Source organism: Excalfactoria chinensis, chromosome 6 (assembly GCF_039878825.1).
Source record: "Excalfactoria chinensis isolate bCotChi1 chromosome 6, bCotChi1.hap2, whole genome shotgun sequence".
Taxonomy (NCBI): Eukaryota; Metazoa; Chordata; class Aves; order Galliformes; family Phasianidae; genus Excalfactoria; species Excalfactoria chinensis.
This window is the reverse complement of record NC_092830.1, coordinates 26,596,765-26,621,200: the sequence shown is the minus strand read 5'-3', so window position 1 is coordinate 26,621,200 and position 24,436 is coordinate 26,596,765. Positions and strand designations below refer to the sequence as shown.

Here is a 24,436-nt window from a genome sequence, read left to right as displayed (position 1 = left end):
GCCAAAGACTTGTGCAGCTTGCCCATTTTCCCACCATCTTCCCAGAGAGGCAGATTTGGGCCAGCAGCTGACAGCAAGAAACAGAGCAAGCCACTGATGTTGGAAATATTGCAATGTAGTATTTCTCTAATATGTAGCAAATCTCAAACAATGCGGTTATAAGGATTTTTTTTCCTGTTTACCCTCCCTTCTTCCATGGCCCTGAGCATGGTCCCTGATAAAGCAGCACTGGGCTTCTGGCCCTTGTAGCCCATCAGCGCCCTTATGAATCGTAGAATCATTAGAGTTGGAAGTTGGCCTTTAACGATCATCTCTTTCAACTCCCCTGCAATGAATAGGGTTATCTATAACCCTGCCAAGGTCACTCATCCTTCCCCACTGAGGGTGTGGTCAGTACAAGGAAGAAAGTACCAAGGAAGGAAAGGAGTCAGGGTGAGAGCTGCCAATGTGTGGGAAATGCTGGGAGCAAAGAGACAAGGAAAAGCATGGGGGAAGAAACAGACTTGATTAACTTCTGCAAAAATACTCAAAGTAGGACATTAAGCTGCATAGCTTTTTAACTCAGTGTAAGCAAGCAAAATACCAAAAGGGAAGCCAAGGCGCCTGTCTTCCAGGCATGCTGGATCAGGAAGGCTGAGCTCACACGCTCTATGCTCCTCCTACAGAGGCTGAAGCAATGCCATCACAGAGCAGCCTGCAGGCTGTCAGTTAGGGCACACTTTCCAACAACAAGCCAGGCTTAAACCAGGCTCCAGTACACAGAATTACACACAGCTCTTACATTTTCCCTGCTGACTACTGTATAGATTATAATAGTCCCTGTAAACATAAAGAAATAATACCTCAAAGGGACCTTGTTTTCAACTCAGATACTTATTTACATTATCTATTATGCTGTTTAAAAAAAAAAAAAAAAGGAATCGCAGCAGCTGCTATTGGATGTTGCAAGAAAGTTTCCTCCTTCTCTAGAAGGGCATTAAGCATGAGTCCAGCACCCTGCTGTCCCTGGGGATAAGCAGGAAAATAACTTGTTTTTAGATCCCATTGGATCTGGGAATTAACTGAATGCTTCATTACTCAGCCTTGCCCATGCTGGGCATTCAGAGAGGCAGAAGTGTTGAGTCCTGCAGAACTCTGGTTTCAAGTTCAGAGCACCTACAATGAGTGAGGTTATTCAAGTTTGCTGTTTTGAACTTGGGCATCCACTTGCTAGTGTCTACACTGGATAATCACCTCTTTGCATCCCATGCTTTTCCCTCATGTTCAGTTCTTTGTCTATAAAAAAACATCACATCATCCATATCTTACTGGAGAAATACAAGACCAAGGATAAGACACCAATACAGGTGACAGCGTATCAAAGACAGTTGGCTTTTTCTATGCAGAAGGTTAGCTGGGATGATTTATTTTTTTTCCAGCACAGAAAAAAAAGTCACTCTCTTCAACTCAATGATTTCTCTTAAAAGATGTTCACTGCTGAGAATCACTGACTTTTTCCACCATCAGACACTGGTAATTTGTTACAAGATGGCTGTTAACACGAGATCCCTTGTAACCGGACATTGTATGCTTTAAAAGTACACGCCTTTTCAGCTAAGAAGGTCACAAACATCCTGGGGTATATTAGGAAGGACCTTGTCTGAAGGCCAAAGGAGGTAATTCTTTCCCTCTGCCTCTGCTCTGTAATTGTGAGTCATCTGGGCTGATGTGTCCAGTGCTGGGTTCCCCAGTACAGAGAGCTTACCACTGCTTGTCACTGAGCTTACCAGAGTGGAAGATGACAACAGGACTGGAGCATCCATCGTACAAACAGAGACTGAGAGAAATCAGTAATACATCACTGTACCTAAAGACGGTGAATCGCAACAGCACTATTTCCATAGGAAAGCAGACCAGGTAGGGGGGTGATGTTTTCACTGATTATAAAACGATCTGTACTTAAAACTGTCTTAGTCATCAACAGACAAAGATCATCTGTAACATTCAGACAAAGCTGCAAATACTTATAAGACCTTTTCTTTAGACTCTTTGATCTTTCTACTTCAGTTTGGTCATAGACCAACACTCTTCATAAATACACTGTTCATGGAAACTCCATGCCTCTCAGTTCCCACTTTGCATGGAGAGTGGAATCTCTGCTTTTACATGTGCTGTGTTTAGGTGTCAGCAAGGGAACTCTTGGCCTCTACATACTCCAGTGCTGCTGTCTTAACAGCCATGACAGTTTCTGCTGTACCATATTTCTTCTCATAATCCAGGTAGCGCTTAAAGAAGAATTTCATCTTCTTTGGTGCTAAGTTCAGGTGTATGACCCTTTCAAAGATGTCCCTGCAAAAAAACAAAGTGATTCAGATTGCTACGTTGGTGACAGCAGTCAACACAAGCCCTGTACATTGTCACTGAGCAAAGAGCAGAAACTCGTGGGAGACGCACCATCTAATGCCTCAAGGAACAGATTCATGAGAACTGATGAAAGCCTCAAAGCAGAAGCCTTCTTCATAACTCTAAAGTTGCAGGACAATTTACACTAAGATCCAGCCATTGTATTTGACCCAATGGTCATGAAATGTCTGCAGCTGGATCTACAGTGTGAGAAGCTGAACTTCCTTTTGTCATCTCAGCAAAAAAGAGACCATTCTCCTTAGTTTCATGTTACAAGAGATAAAAGGGCTGAACCTTACTGAAAGCACTCTAGTTCTGCAAGTCACTCCTTACTATTAATTACTAACTCTGCCATGCAGATCTCCCTGGAGTCTTCCCAGACCTGGGGAGGACAAGCTTTTGTTGTTTTCTTCTCTATGAGATACAAATTCCCCTTTGCTCTGGAAGGCCCTCAACAGTATCATGTTGCAGGGCACTTGTGCTCTTTCCAGGCATTACTCCAAGCACTATACTGTCCCTTTCCCAGCTGCTTATAGCACAACTCACCGTACTTCCTTCTGGCTGCCCTGTTTGATCATGATGTCCATGTAGATGGACCAGATATCTGTTCGCTTTGGGTAGCTGCTGAGAGTGCTTTCAAAGAGGGCCTTGGCATGCTCTGCGTCACCAAAACGGAACTCCAGCTGTGCAAACCTTGAAATGACATCCACATCTGGAACAAGAAATTACATGTTAGGGGGTCACAGCAGCCCTCATTCCTATGAAGAGAACAGAGATAGCATCATCTCTGTTAGAGACTAATGTGTAAAGTGATTCTGGTCCAAGGTGGAGAGTCAGAGTGAAGGAGCTGCAGATTTTTTTGTTAGTTTTACAAGAGGCTTTAGTATTGATATCCAGACTGAAATTTCCCCTCCTCTTACATTCAAGGAAAGCAGATTCTACACTATCTGGCTGCAGTTTTCACTTAGTATAATCACTGTCACATGCAGAGATATCAGAAAGCAGCCCATCTACCGGATACCCACAAATACATAGACCAAGTTACAATTAGCAACAAGTGCTTACGTTCTTTGGTGGGCAGAGCCTTGAGAGCACGCTCCAAAAGCCTGTGTGTAGCCTCAGTCTGGCCTTGCTTCAGGAGGAAAGAGGCATATTTCAGCCACACTGATTTCTCCTGACGGAAACGCTTCAGCATTGTGTGGTACAATTCTTCTGCTTGCTGGAATGGCAAAGTTGGGTTAGATCACAACAGACTCGTAACAAAGCCCTGTAGCTTATTAGTCTCTCACTCATAAACTCTTGTTCCTGGACCAAGCATCTCTGAACATCTGTGAGAAGTATCAATAATTCTTCATCTGTTGCCAACCACAACTATTAACCCCATTTAGGAACAGTACAGGGCTAACATCTGAGAGCCAGAAGCTTATGCAGCCAGGACTGGTGGTTTACTGACATGACAGAACAGGATACTTGCCTGGGAAGTGCTTGCACAATCTCACCTTGTACTTCTCAGAACTGGCGTAGATATCACACAGATGCTGGAAGACTTTCAGAGGTTCATTGTATTGAACAGCTCTCTCAAAGACCTTCATCAGTGTCTCCTCAGTGCCATACATGTTCTCCAAGTTTAGAAGAGCAACCCAGACATTCAGTTTCTCTTGTTCTTCCCTTAAAGCAGATGTGAACAAGAACATACAGCCTTTTATCAACCTACATCAGCTTTTTGCAAGCCACCTGAAGACTTGCTGACTTGTAGCCTGTTATCAAGACAAGTGAAAAACCACAGCACAGCAGTTGTTTCATCCTACAATTTTGATCACTGTCATTTGAAATTAAAAACCACAAGGATAATTGAAGAAAACACGATGCACTTTACCATGCTGTGGAGATGCTTTAGTACCCAAGGGTGTAGCCCTGTGGAATGGGCAATATGAGTTTCACAGTTTATTTCATTACTTCATTTATGGACATCACTAACAGCATTACACTCGTCCAGACCCTTCCAACTGCTCAGAGGTATGTCTGTGTACTCAGTGATACCCTGGGGAGTTACTGTGTCCACAAGCTGCAGCAATCCAGCTGCAGGCCAAGTGCAGTGACTCACCTCATACCTTCAAAGGGCCAGCCGACAATTGCTACCATTTGACAATTGCTACCATTTAATTCTTCTGAGCATGCTGAAACAGAACTTCCTACCTCACATGCACTCACACACTGATGGCACTACCAGTGTTCTTCTCCCATCACCATTAACTCACTATTATTTATTCTATGAGGCAAAGAAAGGCAAAGCCCCATTATTACCTGAAACAGATTGTTTTAAGTGCTCTCTCTGCCACAGCTCTAGCCTTCTCAATCTCAGTAGCCTGGAGGTGGAAAGCCATATACTGCAGCCAGAGGATGGAGCTGTCGGGACTACTCAGCACCAGACGGTCAAAATCATCTGCTGACTGGGGCTGACGACTGGGGTCCATCAGGGCTGCCTCTAATTTGCATAGCTCTTTCTCCTTCTTCTGCTTCTCCAGCTCCTTCTCCTTCTTTGTCTGTTTCTTCTGATGAAGGATTGGGGAAGAACAGGTACTTTATGTCAGAATAGGCAAGCCCAGCTAAAGCACAGTCAGACCCCAACTTATCCAATGCTAGGGAGGTTTCTCAAGAGAAAGAGGATGATACCCTTACCCTCCACACACACACACAGTTCACACCTCCAAAAAGAGAAGTACTACATGAAATCCAATTTCTTCTAATGAAATACATCAAGGGCCATAAGTGCTTCATTAGTCTTGCATCCCAACTGCAGGATTCACACTTTCACATCCACCCTTGCTTTTCTTCTTTAACCTCAACCCCCGCAGGCTGGCATTTGCCACCATCTTCCACTCTAAAAATCCAGGACAGATGGGGAGAAATTGTGCAAGACTGGGGTATGTTGCTGGATCACCAGGGTGACTCAGGTCTAAACTAGAAATAAACGACAGCAGCATAGCTCTCAGCACAAGGCAACTACACCTTAGGCAAAGTATTTGCCATGTGTAGCCTCTAAAGAGGGAAGGTTTGAGGGACAGAAAAACCTGAAGAGTAAATATGAAAGCATTTCATGAGCTTGTTCCCAGTTTTGCTGGATTGCTCATACTGAAACACCCTCCTAAAAAAATAATCACAGTATAAAGAAGCACTTTTTTGTATTCTAAGAGGGCTGTAATTTGAAAGCATTTTCCATCTCCATCTCTTTAAATTTAGAATAACAATTAAAAAAAAATGAAAACCAGATGAAATCAAGAACAAGTATTTTAACTTCATTCAAGTGTTTGATCATATTTTTTTATCTTTTTATTTTTACATGCCTATGTGAGAATCCCTATTTTTCTTCTCTGCTTCAGAGATTACCTGCTGCTAAACCCAGCACTCAGCATAGCTAAGGAGTTTTGTATTAGTTGCCAGAGACTGTTCCTTGGGTTACGAGGCTTTGCTCCGAGGCAATCAGACATGCAAGCATCAAGACAACACATGATGGCCACCATGTGGTGTCTCCCATGCAGGTGATACTAGCACACCCTACCTTAGACTGCAGATTCTCTTCCTCCTCCTCACTCTCTGAGCTCTCTTCCTTCTGATTCAGTACAGGCACTTCCACTGCATTCACGTCCTCATCCCATGTGAAGCCTGTGGAAACTTGCAGCCTGGGAACTTCACCACATTTCCTTATCTGCTTGGAGGAAAACAGAGCATGTTCTAGGTTTTAATCTCAAGATTTTACACTGTAACCAGACACAGATGCTGTTTGTTTGGGATACAGCCTACTGTGACAGCCTACCATTGACTTCTCCCGCTTGCAAACAGCTTACCAGAAAAACATTTAACTCTGGTCACCTCTGCTGTAAATAAAACCCAGATCATCTTGCACCATTTGCACCTGACAAACTGTGCTCTTGGACCTCTGGCAATGACAGTTACTGTCACTCCAGTTAGAACTGATACATCTCCACAGAGCAGCAAAGTTCTTTCCAAATTATGTACTCCTTCCAACTTCTCACCTTAGACTTCTTTTCAGCTGCCTCTTCTTCCTGGTCACCATCCTCTTCTTCCCGGTAATACACCTCAATTCCACTGTCATTTTCATCTGCTGGGGAGAACTTCCTTTTTTTTGGCTTTGCTTTCTGCGACAGGAGGAAATGAGCACTTGGTGAATGAAGACATCTGGACTAAGCCTTACAGACAATTCTGAATGTACAGTAACGAGTTTGGCAGCAGAGAAAGGGCAGTGCCCTGACACAGCATTCCCCACTGTGCTCTTATGTGATGGAGACAACAGAACAAACTCATGCTCGCCTACATCTGTTGGCAAAAAATCAATAGAACAGCTCGTATAAGCAACATAAATGGGCTGCTTATTCAGTAAACTCCAACCCAAAAGGATCTGTTTCTCATCTCTACAGATCTCCAATGAAATTCAATACTTTTTTTCCCTACCTGAATTCCCCAGCCTAATCCCAGAGGATCTTCCCAGTCAGCAGTTATTATTTGGGCCAAGCAAGCCCCTTATTAAGTCCTGAGCAATCACACCCATACCTGTTCACTCTCAGAGTTCACTCTTCTCTGTTTTCTCTTCATCTTAACCTCTCCTTTCTTCTCCTTGTTATCTTCTTCTCTTTTCTCTTCCTCTGTGCCATAGCGTGGTAAGCCCAGGGATTCAGGCAAGACGCTTGGCATCTCAGTGTCCTCAGGCAGGAGAGAGAGCTCAACGTGATTTTCTTTTTTATTGACACTTCAGAGCGTTGCCAGGAGCAGTGAGAGAGAAGAAAATAATCATAAAAACATTTAAGATGACTGCAATGACCTGAACTAGTCCCAGAAATCTTCCAACATTTTACTCTCCCTCTTTCCATTTCCACTTCCTACCTCCTCCTCTCCCTTCAGCTAATTGAGAGCCCTTTTTCAAGAACCTTGGACTTACTCAAGGACCTTGGCAGTGAGCAGCTTTCCCTCTGGCAGGTATTTCTCATATAAGGTGTATTTCTGTATAAAGTAAGGGGAAACATTCTGGAACAGGATTCGGCCCAGAAGAGAAGCAGACAAGCTGAGAAGGAGAAAACATGTAAATAAATGGTCCATAACAGAAGAGGAAAAACACAATGACTGTATGTATGCAAAACTACATCAGAGACTCCCTTAAAGACTCCAGAATCATACATACAAAGTTTGCCAAGAACCCCCATTTCCTAGTACGGTTTTCTTTTGCTGCTCACCCAAAGAATACACCGGATGGAGTAACTGATCTGACATAGCCTCTTACTAGCTGGCCTTTTTTAACATCTTTAGCACATGTTATTTCAACATCCTCCACTTTGCTGCTGTTCCTTGGGTTTAACCTAAAAGAGAAGAGAGGTAAGAAAGTAAAGCACTCATTCATCTGAAAACACCACATTCTGCTCTAAACAAAGAAACTGGTATTTAGAACAGCTAGTATGTTCTGGAAAACATACCAGCTCAGAGACACCTTTCACTTAATTCAAATGCACTTATGGACTATCTGCATCTTTGCTAAGTTACACATAGCATTAGAGAACAGATGGGGTGCTGTAAACAGAGCCAAACAAAACAGATTTGGAGAACCACAATTTAAATAGGATATAAAACAGTACCAGAATGTCCAAGCGTGAGTGATAAAGATGAAGAAGGGTCTACAGGGCAGGATGCATGAGAAGCAGCTAGGACAGTTGGTTTGTTCAATTCCCTTATGGGGGGAGCAGAGGGGCAGGCACTGATCACTGCTCTCCGGTGACAGGAACAGAACTCAAAGGAATGGTATAAAGCTGGGCCAGGGGAGGCTGGGAACAAGGGAAAAGGCTCCTCAATGAGAGGTGGTCAGGCACTGGAACAGGCTCCCTTGGGCAGCAGTCACAGCACCAAGCTGACAGCAGCACTGTTTGGACAACACTCGCAGACACAGGGTTTGCATTTTGGGAGTGTGTGGAGCCAGAAGCTGGATGCAATAATCCTTGCAGGCACCTTCCATCTGAGGACATTCTATAATTCTATGGATAGATCAGCATGGCTTCCTCTGACACTAAGAAAATATAAAATGCTGTCTGAAGTTTTGTACAAGACTGGCTGTGTTTTGTTTTTTCCTCTCCTCCTTTGTTTTCAAGATAGTTCATTCCAACACAGTTTGTGTATTTTTGTTGTACAGAGAAGGCAAGAGGCTCAGTTTTAAAAGAAGACATTTAATACACTCTGTTCTTTACTCAAAATGGTTAAAATGCAGCTAAACGCTGGAAGTCACACATCTGAATTGCAGATTCTAGGAAGGAACTTTTTCTTTCTCCCTAAACAAAAAGGAGTTGTCAAATCAAATCTATAAACAGTGAGAAGTAAAAACGCCGCCTGAACATTCTTTATCAGATCTACATTAAATGTCAGACTTTGCAGACTTGTTGATACATGGGAAACAACTCTCAACCTTTACAGAAACTAACTAACTAAATAAATCTAACTCTTGTCTTCTGGACACTTGACAATGAACTGTACAAAGCAACATCAACTTGATTTCACAATCTTTTTTTCTCACTGGTAGGAGATAGTTTGAAGGGAAAACACCAACCTGGACTGCCGAAGAGATAATTCGATTTTGCCATTCTCGTTGGAGAGGATGTAACATCTGCATAGCAAAATAAAGGGAGGAAACAAAGGGATTATTTTCTACCTTTATAGAATCATAGAATCACAAGGTTGGAAAGGACCTACAAGATAATCTAGTCCAACCTCAAATAAAGGCACATATGGAAACAGATATTTTCACCAGCACAATGAAGCTCCGAATGGAAAAAAAAAAAACACTCTGTCCCTTGGAGTACTCATTGCCTAACAAAGCAGCATGACAGAAAAGTTCATGGCACCACCTGAAGGGCATTTTGAAACAAATCTATTTGCTGTAGCTAGTCTCTATTAGAAACATAAAAGAACTGAAGATTGTTACAGCTGAATTACTTGACTTGTTTCACCCTCCAGCATTCCCAACAAGTTTGTGCAGTAGAGAAAGGCAATTACTCAAACATTATAAATGTAAAGGCAACTGGTTTGCCAAATAGCACACACAGCTATAGCAGAGCTGGGATAACTGACCTCCCTCAACCCCAACATCAGTTTAACTATGAGATTATCTTCTCTCAAATGACAATCCAAGAAAGCAGTCAAAAGGGGCTTTTTCATTCCTAAAAACAATGTTTCAGCCAAACACACATGAGGTTACAGCCTTCTCTTCTAAACAGGCAACCCAGAAAGTAAACATTACTTCTTAGTAACAAGCTGAACCTTCCAGATCTTATGGCAGTGAAAAAACTGTTACCAGATAGGAATATATTTCTAAGCCTTGTTGCTTGAAAGAACAAAGAACAACAGGAGTTACTGACCTGACAACCTTGCCAATTTTGAAGTCACTCACAGGGCTCTCCGTGTACTTATCGCTTATGTGAAAGATACTGACTTTGCCAGTCTTCCCACCTGGCAAAGTGATGGTCAAACCAATGTGAGGAATCATTTTTGCTACCATGCCTACAGTGATGGTACCTGGCTCCAGTGACTGAATTCCTGGAAAAGGCAAAGGAGGGAGAAGTCTTTATAATACTCAGGGCTACTGAGCCAGTGAGGCTGATTTTAGTCGCAGTCACATACCAAACCCACAAGCTTCTGACAGGGTGCAGTCTGTGCTCTCTCAGTTTACAGCAACATGCTTGTTGTGAGAGCACAGATGAGATCCTTAACTGCAGTTACAACATTCAGAATAACATACAGATATTGGCAGATGTACCTCCTCACATTTGAGGTCAGATCGGAATACATTCATACATGCTTCAGATAGGATTTTGTTTGAGACAGTAGATAAGTAGCTCCTTAAAGATTTGACCCCTCTTGCCTTGCACACTGCTACATCTGGGTCAGGGTCCAAGGGGTTAGTTCTCTTTTACAAGGAGCTACAGCTTGGCTCTCAAGTGCAATAGCTTCCTTCACTGTGGAGGTCAGTGAAAATCCCGTTCTGAGCAACCCATTATATTTACTTGTATCCTGCTGTTAAGGGTCCACTATACCTGTGAGTGACAGGAAGAGGTTTGTTTTGGTGGCATCTGTTCCAGTCACTGTAGCAGACAATGCTTGGCCAATTTTGAAGTTCTTTTCTGGATGTTTTAAGACCTGAAAAGGAAGACAAATTTCCACCTATTCCCAGAAAAGGAGCTTTGCACAACATTGACTTGTGTACACTCCTACGAAGCTTTCAAGTTTTTAAATGCATCTCTGATGTGTACCCATGACAGACAGCTCAGCTTTCCTCCAAAGGCTCAGTTAACCCAAACTGAACAAGCTACAGGCATCGGTGCCCATCACTGAGGAGCAGTTATGCCTAAAGGGCACGTCACTGGACTGAGTTCACACGCATCTCAGAAGTAGCTTTTCAATTGTGTAGCTTTACCTGTAATAGCTTCTTACCTTGGTGTTCACAGACAGCAGCAGACGAGGAACTCTTCCTCGAATATCAGGGGTGACTTCTACCTCCAGCCAATTTTTCAGGATGTTATACTGAAAAGACAATAAACAGAAAAAAACTGCATGACAGCCCTTCTTCAGTGGACTCACTAATTTTTAAGGCTAGAAAGGACTACTTCAGTCTTGGTGCCCGCATCAAGCAAAAATTGTGATTTCAGATCTACTCTTAAGCACATAATGCTGCTGTAATTCACAGGCAAGCACACATAAAAGATCAGCAGTGAGCATACTCAGTGCTGGCAGTGTAAATAATTTATCAAAGGCTGTTTTGCTAGAGTGCAAAGTGGGAAGCATCTGCTGGCAACAAACTGACATGTTTAAGACCACCAGTCAACTCAACTCTCTCAAATATAGAAAGCGTACCTTCCCTCTAGACTTCTTGTAAGACACTATGCTTTGTGTGGGCCACTCTCATAGTTATTTTAAGGGCCTGGTATTGTCAGTTTGTTCACAGGTTTAAGCTACGGCCTCTGGAGTTACCTCCACCTTCTGTCTCCTCCTAGCACACTTCTTAGGAAGACTCTGACCTCACCTTCCTCACAAAACAGATGACTGTCTGTCCAACATTGTAGGGTCCAAGTTTCTCACAGGCGTCATCTCTCAGTGTTTCTACTTTCCCTTCTATTTCACTGGTTACAAATAGAGAAAGAGGACATAGATTAGAAGGTTTGATCCCAGCAACACAGATAGGAATTAGAAAACCAATGTTACTGTGACAATGCCTTTCAGCTTAAGAGAGAAAATCCCTTCAACATGATAGGACACACCATGATTCAGACTGGCAGTACATTAAGCCAAAAGAACATCCAAAGCAAATGGTGTGCATTTCACAGCACGCACAAATAGCAGAGAAAATGAGCAAGATGTTATGCTAACACGTGAAACTCCTTACTTCTGAATGGGTTAGCTCATTCCCAAAAGGAATGCAACAATACAGGGATGCTGCATGGATATAAGGTCTGTATAGTGTGTATAGACAATACTGAGACCAACAGTTACCTTGGTCGAATGCTGAGCTCTGGAACAGACCGTGTGAAGTGTGGATGGGTGATGGGCAAGTACCTAAAGAACACAAATAGGATCAAAGTTTCTCATTACTTCACCACACCCCAGTCACCCCTATTCCCTCTGTGCTGCTGAAAAACAACTGTAAACTCCTTAAAACTAGAAAAGCCTTTCTGTTTTAGCCCCTCCTAGTACTATTTCAGCCACAACAGCATCTGGTAACAGAGAGAACAGCCTAGAGCATTTGAATTAAAGTAATTCTTTGACCTTTCACATTCCCCTAACGTCAGTGATATTAGGTGTCTATTTTCCCACCTGTGAGTGTTCACATCTCTGCATCCAATGACCCGGGCAGTCACCTTCTGTCCAGCTTTCAGAGTGTATGTTGGAAAAGAGTGTATGGGCACTTCATCCAGAATCCGGGATGCATGAATTGAACCCGTACATTTGTCATCAATAACAACTGTGACATGGGTTGGTTTGACAGATTTAACAGTACCAGTAACAATATCACCCAGAGAGAGAGAGTGTTTCACAGCAGCAGCAAGTGTCTCTTCTAATCCTGTCTCAGACTCTTTCCAGTTCCTTACAAAAACATTCTTCTTCGTTGGGTCTTGTACTGCTAACAGGACTCCAAGGTCATTTGCCTTCATCGTTTTCAAGGTTACACAGATTCTCTGTCCCACCTTCAGTTTTTCTGAGTCAAAGCGGAAGGTATCATTGAAGTGAGAGGCTATGGGGATAGCTGCCAGCCGGCCTGAGTCCAATAGAGACACGATGGCAAACTCTTCTGCTATGTGCTGCACGATGGCAGAGTGCTGGGAGTTCTTTGTGAGCTGCTAAACAGAAATGGAGTTAATGACATCCCTTGCTGAGATTCTGATTCCCTTTACTCCTCCTGCAGCTCTAACAGAGGAAAAAGGCCTCCCCAACCACTCAAAATTCATTTTTCCCCTAGGATGTGACACAGGAACAGAAACACTAAAACCGAACACCTACTTGCTTGGCTTTTTTTTTTAAGAGCTCTTCTCGAAGAGAAACGTGCACCTTGGATGTGGCAGCATCCACATGAAGAACCAGTCCCTTTGCTTTCTCACCAGGAACGACATTTTTGCCTACAAACAAGAACAAAGAGGTTATCTCCTGATGACAGAACTTTGAGTAACTCAGCTTGTGGCACAGGACAGGCAGGAAGGGTCACCTCTGGATCAGGTTTAATTCATAAAAACTGCAGTGATTAAAAAGACTGCTTAGCTGCTAATTGTAAATGAGTTACCCAAGCAAGATAGCAGAAAAGTAAACTATACTTTGAGTTGTCCCTGTTCTGGTTAGATCCCTCCCAGGTTGGTTGATCACTAGAATAACTAATTTCAAGATGGAGACTTCATACTACACGAGTGAAACCTAAAGCAAGTAAAGAAAGGATCCCCACCTCCCAAGTGGTAGTGAGTAGCTGTTACAGTCAAGTCTCTGACACAGCTGCTACTGAAGAGTGCTGAGCCATCCTCTGTCACATCCTGCACAACCAGCTGCAGCTCCTTCCCAGGCACCAGCTCACAAAGGCATTGGGCCAAGACAGACTCCTCTGGAAAAAGACAAGAAAGATGAGCATGTTAATTTTACTTATGACGTTTCTCACTAAAGCAGTTTCACATTTGCTTAGAGCAGCATGAACAAGCATTTATATCCACCTCCACAGCAGAAAACGCAGTTTAGGCTCCTGGATCTGTGAAGTAAGTACAGATAAATACAGATACATAAACACTACAATCTAAAGAAAGCAGACACAATTTATGACATTAAGGATCTGATAACTCTAGGGAAAACAAACAAACAAACAAACAACAAGTTTAGGCACTGTTTTCCTTCACTGGTACATTGCAGCATTGCCAGAGTGAATACTCAGGCACACAGAAAAACTCCTTCAGGGCCTTCAAGAGTTAGTTTGTCCAAGAACCATTTTTCCATTAAAAAAAAATGAAAAGAAAAAGAAAAAAGGAAAAACCACACACTTACAACTCCGTTAAAACATTAGAAGGGTTTCAGAGCTTGGCATAATATTCATATACCCATAAGCTCTTTGGAGTTTAACATCTGCTTACTGAGCTCAGAAATTGGGTCAGTAGGTTAAGGATCTTATAGCAAAAGAGCACGCAGTGCAAAAAATTAAACATTGCCAGATTCAAAGAAAACAGACAACTATTTGTGTGACACAACTGTGGAATTACTGCCACTAAGTGTCCCAGTTGCTTAACTTTCAGACTGATTCATAAATCAATTACAGATTTTCACACTAAAAAAAACATCTCCAATACTGGAAAAAGGCTTTGGTTCACAGAGAATCCAATCTCACCCTGGCCTGTCACATTTTCACCTTCATATACACTTTTGAGACACCCATCTACCAGTTCCACTTCATCTTCACTAATCTCCTGGTATAGTGACCTTAAGGTTCATCTATTTATACCCTCACTTTTCATTTTGAAGTTTCAACCTCAAACCAATGTAAGAAACCTAGCAGACTCAAGTGAAAAGAGATTCTTGGTCCTGTTACAGCTCTAATTCCAAAAAGCCTTCTTGTCAATGGAAGATGCTGCACATACATCCTTTGCCTAACAAGCTCCTCCTGAAAGCTAAATCTCTGTTTGAACTTCCTTCATTATAAAAAGAAAAGTTTTCCTTTTTCGTTCATCCGAAGACTGTTTTTTAAGATAAGATCCTCTTTGGCAGAACACATGCAATCTTTTACCTCTTCTTCTCAACAAGTTCCTGATTTCCTCCATCTCCTTGAAACACTGATTCAGCAGCGAAAAGCTCTCTGCAGCTGAATCACCAGAGCTGCACTCTGACACCTTCAGGTTGAGGAGCACACGCTGCCTCTCCTCATCGATGCTCATCACCTTTGCAATTACAGTCTGCCCCACCACGAAGTGGTCCTTGGTGTCTGTCACAAACTTGTCACACATGCTCTGTGCAGAGGAAACAAAGTGGCAAGGATTACTGGACACAGCTGCTAACTGTCAGACATTGGCAGTGCTTTTCTGCAGAAGGGTTTGAGTTAAGACTTAATGAAAACACCGAGGGAAATTAGCCAAATCAACAAAAAGCTGTCAATTAAAATGAATTACTGAAGTCATGTGAAATCTCTGACTGAAAAATGAGCTTTACTTCACTTGGGAAGTGAATTAAAATGCAAGCATAAAAGCAGCATCTACCACATGGTAAGGAAGCTGTCCAAAATAGGATCCCCAGTCCTACTGCTCCCTCCAGCCTTGCTTAAAAATTGTTTCAGCCTTTCCTGACAATTACAGACACACTGTTTCCCGGAGTCAAGTGAATGTGTGACTTACCATTTTAGGTGCCAGTCCCGTCACACCAAAAGGGAACTCCACGAACACTCCAAAGGGCATAACGTTCCTCACATAACCAACCAGCAGCACCCCAGGCTGGATTTCAGAGAAACTTCTCACAACCTGCTCCTCCTGCACGGCAGAAATCACTGCAGACTTCCTGCACAAGATCTGAACGGACAGTCAGGAAAAATGGGAAGATGAATAAAAGGAGCCTGATGTCAATCTCTTGATGCTGCTTAGCCAGTGAGCTACAGCACTTTTCACACACTAAGCAGCAGAAAAGACCAAATTCCTGCAATTTCAGTTGTCACACTGATCTCCTTACACTAAAATTTAGCAAATTCTATCTCCTAAATTACTCAGCATTAATGATGCATGCTTCATCCAGATGAATTGAGAACTTCCTAATATTTCAATTCCTCCTTTTGGTATAAAAGCTGCAACATCTTTGGTAAGGTTACAATAAGATTAACACTGATGTCCTGTTCAGGAAGCTCAGCATTTGCACAACCAAGTCCTCATCTCAATGGGATTCTAACAGCAGCAGAGCCTCACTCAACAAGGAAATTATAGTAGTTCTCTGAAGCATCAATAGCTTGACAGGCACTTCTGCTTCAACACATTAACTAGCAAATATTTTGTTTGTTACAGATATTCCAGATTCCAAACAGATTTATTTTTCCTCTTGTCCTCCATCTCCCTCATTCGATTTGTTGAGGTAACAAAGGATACAATACGGTCCCCCTTGTCACTCAGGCACATAACTCTGGGCAAGACATCTCCCTCTTGAAGGCAATGCCACAGGAGCTTAGAGTTAGCAACAAAGTCAGAGAGGTGCGCTATAGGAAGCCAGGCAATCACATCACCCCCATCTTCTAAGATAGAAACCTCGAGCCCATTCTCATTCTTCTTCAAGACTTTCACATCAACCATCTGAAAAGAGAAGAAATAGAGTGATATAGAAACAGAAGTGCCTTTAAAGTATGCACAGGGTACCAAATGTTGGCTCGTGATATGGCCATGCAAGAGAGAACGTCACATCAACAGGACTGAAGCACACCAGCTCTGGTAGTAAAACAACAGCAATTCTCAGTCCTGCAACAGTAACATCTGCAGGGTGCTGGAAACTGTTCCACAATACAACAGGCAAGCACTTAAGAAACATTTCTCTGAAGTCATTTTTCTCTGAAGTGCAAAATCAGCTGTTTTGGCAGTGAGCATCAACAGCATCCAGAAGAAAAAGGACTTCATCAAGGAGCAAAAGTACCATCTGGTACCTCCTAGAAGACTGTCCTGGGTTTCTTTTATCTTGACCTCCGACAACACAGACCTTGTTTTTGATCTGACCACAAGACAAGCAATGCAGATTTAACACTTGTTCCTGACCTCCAGCAGCATTTTTTTGAAGCAGAGTTGCTCAAAGTGATTACAGGTTTTTTTAGAGAACACTTAGAGGCAAAAAGAGGAACAGTCACTGAATTCAATACCTCTCCTATCTGATATTTCACTTGCTGTTTCTTCTTTGGAGTACACTCGCTTCTGCCTTCAGGAACTGCACTGCTTGATAACCTGAAGGACAGCAAGAGCCTTCCCTGCTCGGGCTCACATTTTAAGACCATGACTTTAACAACCTGCAGCAAAAACAAAACAAAAACAAGTTAAAAAAAAAACACACCTTACAGGAAAAAAAAGAAAGAAAAAAAAAAAAGAACTATGAGATAGTCAGAGAAGAGCTGCCTCTTTCACATGCTCTGTTTAAATAGATGAGGCTAACTACTAAACAAAGTGAAAGGTGAGCACCTCTTGGTGTGCTTGTTTTCTCCATGAAAAACTAAAATCAAAGCCAACTCACAGTTGCAGATTTCTCTTTTACATTCATTCAAACAAAGCTAGACATAGGTATATTAATTACCTGGCCGTCATGGAAGACTTTATCTGGAGAAGATATGGGCTCTGAGCTCAGCTCATTCACAGGTACCAGACCCTTGACATCATTGTAGAACTTCACAATGCAGCCAAATTCCCTTGCACACACCACAAAGCCATGTGTGATCAGACCTGGCTGTGCATCTTCATAACTGGAGAGAACTGGAAGCTTCGATTGCACAAGGGTTTTCTTCAAAGTGAGGAACAGCTTCTTTTCTTCAGGATTGCACTCTAACACCTACAAAAGCAAAGTAAAACAAGGTTCAAAAAGCACATCTGCCATTCTCCAACCAACACAGCAGCTAAGTAGTCAGGATGAAATACAGCCGTTTAAGGCAGCTGAAGATCCTTTCAAGCAGCTCTCACCCGACACTTGACTTCATCTCCTATGTTGTATTTCTTCTCAGGCTGCTTCAGGATCACATCAGCAAGATGCAAGGATGGCACAAGCCCTTTAATTCCATCAGTAACTTTCACATGCATCCCAATGGGTTTCAGAGACAACACTTTGCACTAGAGACCAAAAGAAAGAAAATGATCGGTAGATTCAGCACGAAAAGTAGGCTATGCTTAGGTAAGAAGCAATTGGGACACCACACCACATACTATTACTAAATATGACAAGCTCCATAGAATAAAATCTTAGTCTAATCCACACCAAATTAATAAACATTTTACACATTGCATAACGCTGTTTTATAACCTAAGCACAGTCTCTTTCTGTAGAATTCCTATCAGCTCTGGCAAACTGGAATTGTTTCCAGAGATACAACCAACAGAACTATGACTCAAACATAAGAATGACCCGCTGTGATTGCCTTGTCACCATTAACAAAAAGCTGAACAAAACAGAAAGATGAGTATCACTCTTTGTTATTGAAGTTCTTAGAAGGAGAAGTTTTTCTTACTTACCTACCACAAGTTTGGATCAGAAGTTGAAAAAAATACACACATTAAGCAGAAAAATTATGTACGCTACCTAGATAATTTCTCTAAGCACAACTGCTGCATGGCATCAGTGCTACAGGAGCTCACCTGCACGACATCCCCGGTGTGAATATCCTGGTATCGCAGGAAACGAGCTTCAATAATTTGGCTAGGAAAGAGGCAGAACAAGAGATGACCTGCCAGGCAACTTATTAAGACAAAAAAAAAAAGCCGGGATAAAAGGAAACCACCTCCTTTTCACCTTGTCTGAAGCATCCCTTGTACCACATGTACCCAACACTCTGCATCACCAGAGTTTTGTGCTTTACCCCAACTGACCCACCTTCCAAGACAGCACTTTGGATAAAGGTCAAGGAGGTTCACCATTTTCCATTCCTGATAATAACCACCAGGCTCCATGGAAAGAGAACCCATAACCTGCACTGCCTAAAGCCACAGATGGAAATACTAAGAGGGAGGAGCAAAACGGGCCAGAACTTGGAAGACCAAAGTGCAGCTTCCTGTACAGTTACAGTCTTCTGACACAACCACAGCAGAACTCATTTAGTCTCACTAGGCCTCAGCCCACCACACACACACACACACATATATATATAATCAAATGGCAAGTTCCAGTTCCACAAAGCATTGCAGCATCCTCTGCATTCACAAAACCTTTCTGATCCTTCAACCAAATTTATTAGAAGAGTCTGTAAAACTTACTATTTCAGAGATACTATGCACATCTCATCCATCAGGCTGTAGTCAATGATCCGACACTTATGCTTACATCCAGCCTTGAACGCTGCAGGTTTAAAAGATTTTCTGTCTTTTGATAGATGTTTCAACTAGAAAAACCAAATGGGAATTCAGTGTTTGGAAAATAGAAACACTTATATAGCCTTTAAGTTCAAGTAGTAGCAGCTGACGAAAATCATTCTTCTAACATACCTTTAATGCAGTAAGTTATACTAGTTCTTGTGCAACAATTCACCTACATCCCAAACCCAAACAGGGGAAGGCTGCATTTAGTTAACACCTTCCACATTATCTTGACTTTATTTGTCTCACAAAGAACATTATGGCAGGAAATAAAAGTTCAGTCTTAATTTCCCTCCCCAACAGGCTAAGAGATCTATGAAGGAGTTCCCTTCACTGCTCTGGTACTTACCCGTGCAAATGCAAGCATGCCATCGTCAAGCTCAAAGACAGCACCAAACTGCCTGTAGAAAGACTTCACTGTAGACTCTTCCACTACTGCCCCTATGCGATCATTGGAGATCTGGTTTGGAGATCCTCCAGGGTGGAGGAAGGCCTGCCGCAGAGTAAGCCGTACCACCTTGGAGGTGGGGTGGGTAGAAAGGATGCAAGCCTTCACCTAGAAGATAATGTTTGTTATCAGTATAACATCACTGCAGATACAAAATTGAAGGACACTACATTTGATGCCTGAACTCTGCTCATATATGAGCACATCTTCTCAGCTTCAACAGTTCCATAGATCAGGGGTTTTTTTGCATTCATTTGTTGTTTATGGGCTAGTCTGGTATCAATGCAATGAGGGGAAGACAACCGCAGAACTCATTTGCCACCATTCACAAGTCTCTCATGCTTTCCTAACAAGTCTTCCATTACCCCAGGAATGGTTATGCTCTTTACAGCCCTAAAGCAGCTTTGATAATAATTCAAATGAAAGATAAGAAGGATAGAAAAGATTTCACTGAATCCTCAAAACACTTCTGGAGCAGATAACAGACGTCGTAAGCAATGTAACTCCAAAGAGGCTTTATCTTCTTCTTACCACTTGATTTGGGGAATAATTTGTGGATTTCTCTGGGTCCACATGCATGAAATCCACAATGCCAGTGAAGGAAGACAGAAAGGTCAGACTGATACCCAGTGGAGTCACCTAGAAAAGGGAAAGAAATTATACATGAAGATGCTATATATAAGTAAATAAAAATTAAGAAGTCAATGAGTTTTCAGAAACAGAGAGCAAATCACATGTTTCACAAAGTCACCTTGCACTAAACAAGCACATCAAAGTAGACAACTGCTAACAAACCTGTTTTCTACATTGTTTTGTAAAAACAATCCTTCAGATTTTCTCCTAATGTTGTCCTTACTCTGAGGAGAGCCGCAACAGTGCAGAATAATTATGGCATAGACCATAGAAAAAAAACATCCTGTTGTTCTCCAGGGTTTATTGCCATCTCCTGGTCAAAGCCTTTACACTCATAGTATCAGAAGCATGGCAAAGATCAGATCTTAGGTGAAACCACCGTCAGCACCTAGCTGAAAACAGTATCTGCTCTTTTCATGTAACTGAACCCAAACGGAGTTTTCCAGCTTACCAATACCATGTCCATTTTACCTGTATTTCTTCAGGATGGCTCAAAAATGAACAATGAAAACAATCCACAAACAAAAACGTAGCTTACCTTCTGCACTCGAGCTTTTACCACCAGCCCTGGCAATAGATTACAGAGTGTCCAGTTCTGTTGCTCTGTTGCAATGGATGCAGAAACCTCTGATCGATCAGCAGACAAACGGACAACTCTTCCCTCATTCTTTACTTCATCAATGACACAGTTCAGGTTCTGCCCTATTTTCAAATCAGACCCTGCAAAAGCAAACCACAGTATAAATGCCCTTCCAGAAACACTAAGGGGTTCCCTTTTGTCTGTAGTTTTCTCCAAAGCTTTTTCAGAGTTTTATTTCAAGAAGCTAAAAGGCCTCATCAAAGTAAGTTCTACTGACAGCCATGATCAAAGGACTTGGAACAACAACATGGTACGGTAGGAAACAGGAAACCTAGTGGCTTATGGCTTATCAGCCAATGCTGTTTTCAACAATTTACAAAGACTCCATCGTGACCCAACTCTCACTGAGGTGCACTAACACCTCAATGCAATGAGCTTCAATCCCCTTCACTCTCCACATCTATTTTAACCTCAGCAGCTCTTCTTGTAACACTACTTACCTCTCTTGATTGCTTTGATGTAATTTTGGGCTTTCTGACTAGGAAGGAAAGCATGAGTTCCACTGACGCCAATATCAATGAGGTAGCCATGGTCTTCTACACTAGACACAAATCCAGAGAGCAGCTGTTGGGAGGGAAGCATTGCAATTCAGTAATGCGAAGAAACAGCTGAGTCTGCAGAGAACGCACCTCTGATGAGAGATTTACCACACAACTACTCACTTTTTTCATGAGGCCAGAGAACGGTTTTTGCAGAGCAAAGAATGAATGCAACATTCTTTCTTACTAGACAGCAATCCTGACAGTGTGGGTCTGAACTCAACCCTTGTCCAGCTAAAGGAGTTAATGGACAAGTAGGATAAAATAAAAAGGGAATGCTCAAATATAGCAGTGCTCTAATTGCAGACACAAGCCTGCAATCATAAAGCTGGAAACACAAAAATTAAACTACCAAGCACCTCTATGAGATAGGCTGTTAAATATAACTCTGCGTAAACAACAAAACTTATTCAGAGAGAAGTAATTGCATAATTTGCCCAAATTAAAAAAATAAAATAAAATAAATCAGATGGATGGAATTCATGGGTAACAGCCTGTAGGAACACAAACAAGATCCAATATAGATCGCTCCTCCCATGTCTATTCCCCAGTGGCAGCAGCTCCCTGTTCTGTTCTGACAGCATACAAGGACAAACTGAGGTGTTCCACTCATGCACTCCAAGAAGCACCTCACAGAGCCAGAAAGGCTGTGAACACATACCATGCCTGATGCCAGTGCTGATGCATTCAGACCTTTGTTGACGATTTTAGGGTTGATGGACAATTTGATACTCCGACGTCCATCGGCACTTTTCTCAACACTGGTCACAGCGCATCTGACCAGCATCCCTGGAGAATACAGGTCTGAGAGAGAATTTGAGTCCTGCCCAGAAACATGAGCAAAAGTAAGCAAGCATACAAATATGGCAATATTAAATTATGCAGGAAGGCCAGAAAGAGTTACTGAAGGAGTTTTTGAAATAAAAATCCCTTAGGAAAGTCCTTGATCTCTGACAACACTACATTAAAAGGCAGGAAATACCACAAACACCACAAACTCAATATAAAGGCAGAGACAACACTACATAATGCAAAGTCTGCTAAGCTTTACTTAAACAGAAATTCCAAGCAGAACAGAGACAAGATGTTGCAACTGAGGATCAAAGTGCATCTTCAGAGTAAGACACCAACCTCACCAAACCTCTTTAACGAAGAAAAACATCACCACTAACTGGCTAGCATCCAGCACTGTCTATTCCACAACAACTTAGGGAGAGCTGACACCAGATAGATGGAGTAGCAGATTACTCCATCCTCTTTCTGCATTATCAGGAATCTGAAAATATTGTTTGAAATAGCTGGGCTCAGAGAAAACATACATTAGCACTAGGCAGAGAACACTGTATGCAGACACACAACAAGACTATAAGGACCATACTGTTCCCCCCAAGCTCTCTGAGAGACACTGGCATCCTCACATCATCTTCCAACCATTTCATCAACTTCCTCACTTAACTGCTTATAGCCAAGGATCAGTATTTAGCTACTGCAGCAAAAAGAAAGCACAAATCTATCCAAGTTTAACAAGCTGTCCATGAAGTTCATACAATATTTAACCAAGGCTAAACTGTTGCAGCCAACCAAACTTAAGCTATCTGTGAGACACCAGAAAGCACGCTCCTAAGCAAGTCTTCAGTCTTGATTCTGAGTTAATTTTCCCTGGCTCCCAGACAGAAATCACAGCCGCACACACCCACAGCCTCACCTCCAACGGCTCCCTTTGGGTCACTTGCTTGTTCAACAATTCACTATAGGCGTCGCTGATCTGCGTGACCGGTACAAATCCTGTAAGTCCATTGGGCAAGCTGATGACAAGCTCAAAGACAGTGACCTCTTTTATACAACCAAGGAACAGCATCCCCTCACAGAGCTCCTGGGAAAGCAGAAAGAACAGCACGCAGCGGTTATCTGGACAAGACAATGATAATAGTGTGGTAGACAAATTTCTGTCCTGAATTGCTGCTGTATGCTATGGGTTTTAATGAGGGAAAACACAGCATTTTTACAAAGCTCATTAAGAGAGAGACACAAAATAAAACACTTATCCACAAACCTGAATTGCGAGTGGTTCAAAACTAACAGCAATTTCTTTAGCAGGAGCCTTTGTGTCTGCCTTGAACTTCTTCTGCTTCCCATGATCGACTTCACTCCTTTTTCTTTTCTGCGTTTGTTCTTCGTGGTGAACCTAAATTAGATGATAAGCAGAGAGGAAAAGAATAAAAGCAGTTAATAAGATGAGCATCTTGTTATGGCAGAACTCAACCGTCAGGAATAAAGTCAGATGAAAACACAAGAGAAAAAGGGAAGTAAGCATGTTCATTTCTATACGCCCTCACGGGAGTCTTCTAAAATATCACCTTTTAAGCTGGGGTCAATCTTTTATAAAGCTGTGAATCGTGGGAGCAGAGAGAAGCAGTAAAAGCAAACTGCACCATAACCCACAGAACAGAGAGAGACCAAACTTAGTTTGCCTGCATGCAACAACTGTGGTGGAGCAATGCAAGTATCTCAGCACCAGATGCTTGTGCAACACCTGCTGCTAATTCTCACTGAACTGCCCTGACATCCAATTCAACACATATAAAACATCCGGGATCTTGAAGAGACCAGCAGCACGGAGGATGCCAGCAGGTACCTCTTTATGGAAGTCTTTTCCACATGTTGCTATAGCAATAAGGGACAGGAAGGACTTTAGGTCGTATTCCGACCATGGACAGAACTCTAAAGCTTAACCAAGAGCACATAAAGGACGTACATCAAACAGGTTATCCTGCTCAAACTTCGGTTTTGCTTTTTTCCCTGTTGTTTCGGTGTGTTTCTTCTGGATTCCCCCTCGAGGAAAGTTCTCCTCTGTGGACGCCATAGCTGCGCTCCTACGGAACAAACGGCACAACAACTCAACACGCAGCTGTTAGACTCGTCCTTCACAAGCACTTTAAAGGTATAACACTATCAAACACCTAACCCCGCTTTTACTCACAGAAGCGTACAACGAAAGCCCAGTGAGGAGCGGTGAGCAACAAACGCCTTCCGCAGCCACCGGCACAAGCCAAGCCAAGCCAGGCCGGACCGCCCCACTCAGCCCACAGCAGCCCGGACTGCCCAGGCCGCCCAGGCCCGGCCCGGCTTTAACGCCACTCTCACCCCGCTCCGAACCTCACGTGCGCCGCTCTCCTCGCGCCCCCGGAAGCAGTACTCCAAGAAGAGAGCAAAGGTTAAAGGG

General features: G+C 42.6%; 1 protein-coding gene across 5 annotated transcripts; it reads right to left on the bottom strand.

Annotated features, from left to right (window-relative positions):
* Window positions 1-484: 484 nt before the first annotated feature.
* PDCD11 (programmed cell death 11) lies at window positions 485-24,411 on the bottom strand. Of its 5 annotated transcripts, none has more exons than XM_072340566.1 (36): window positions 24,358-24,411; window positions 23,969-24,086; window positions 23,267-23,398; window positions 22,919-23,086; window positions 21,875-22,036; window positions 21,115-21,238; window positions 20,573-20,754; window positions 19,933-20,040; window positions 19,303-19,509; window positions 18,855-18,979; window positions 18,240-18,300; window positions 17,571-17,717; window positions 17,191-17,442; window positions 16,766-16,909; window positions 16,011-16,211; window positions 15,276-15,446; window positions 14,675-14,894; window positions 13,358-13,510; window positions 12,925-13,040; window positions 12,241-12,764; window positions 11,920-11,982; window positions 11,453-11,549; window positions 10,864-10,953; window positions 10,467-10,569; window positions 9,792-9,969; window positions 8,984-9,040; window positions 7,629-7,751; window positions 7,337-7,459; window positions 6,952-7,147; window positions 6,417-6,539; window positions 5,942-6,088; window positions 4,687-4,934; window positions 3,882-4,050; window positions 3,448-3,601; window positions 2,929-3,094; window positions 485-2,328 (listed from the first exon to the last, which is right to left on the bottom strand). In XM_072340566.1, exons 2-36 carry the CDS (start codon window positions 24,074-24,076, stop codon window positions 2,157-2,159), a joined length of 5,514 nt encoding a protein of 1,837 aa, XP_072196667.1. In that variant the 5' UTR covers window positions 24,077-24,086; window positions 24,358-24,411; the 3' UTR covers window positions 485-2,156. The 5 variants fall into 5 exon arrangements, with proteins under 5 accessions (XP_072196667.1, XP_072196670.1, XP_072196666.1 ...); XM_072340569.1 differs by having other exon boundaries at window positions 12,241-12,761; window positions 24,370-24,411; XM_072340565.1 differs by having other exon boundaries at window positions 24,370-24,410.
* Window positions 24,412-24,436: the final 25 nt, after the last annotated feature.

Coding starts and splice junctions, on each gene's coding strand:
- PDCD11 (XM_072340566.1), bottom strand. CDS start 24,076: ATGGCGTCCACAGAGGAGAACTTTCCTCGAGGGGGAATCCAGAAGAAA. Junction 4,935..5,941: donor AAGAGAATCTGCAGTCTAAG/GTAGGGTGTGCT, acceptor ATCCTTCATCAG/AAGAAACAGACAAAGAAGGA. Junction 3,602..3,881: donor CCAGTTCTGAGAAGTACAAG/GTGAGATTGTGC, acceptor TTGCCATTCCAG/CAAGCAGAAGAATTGTACCA.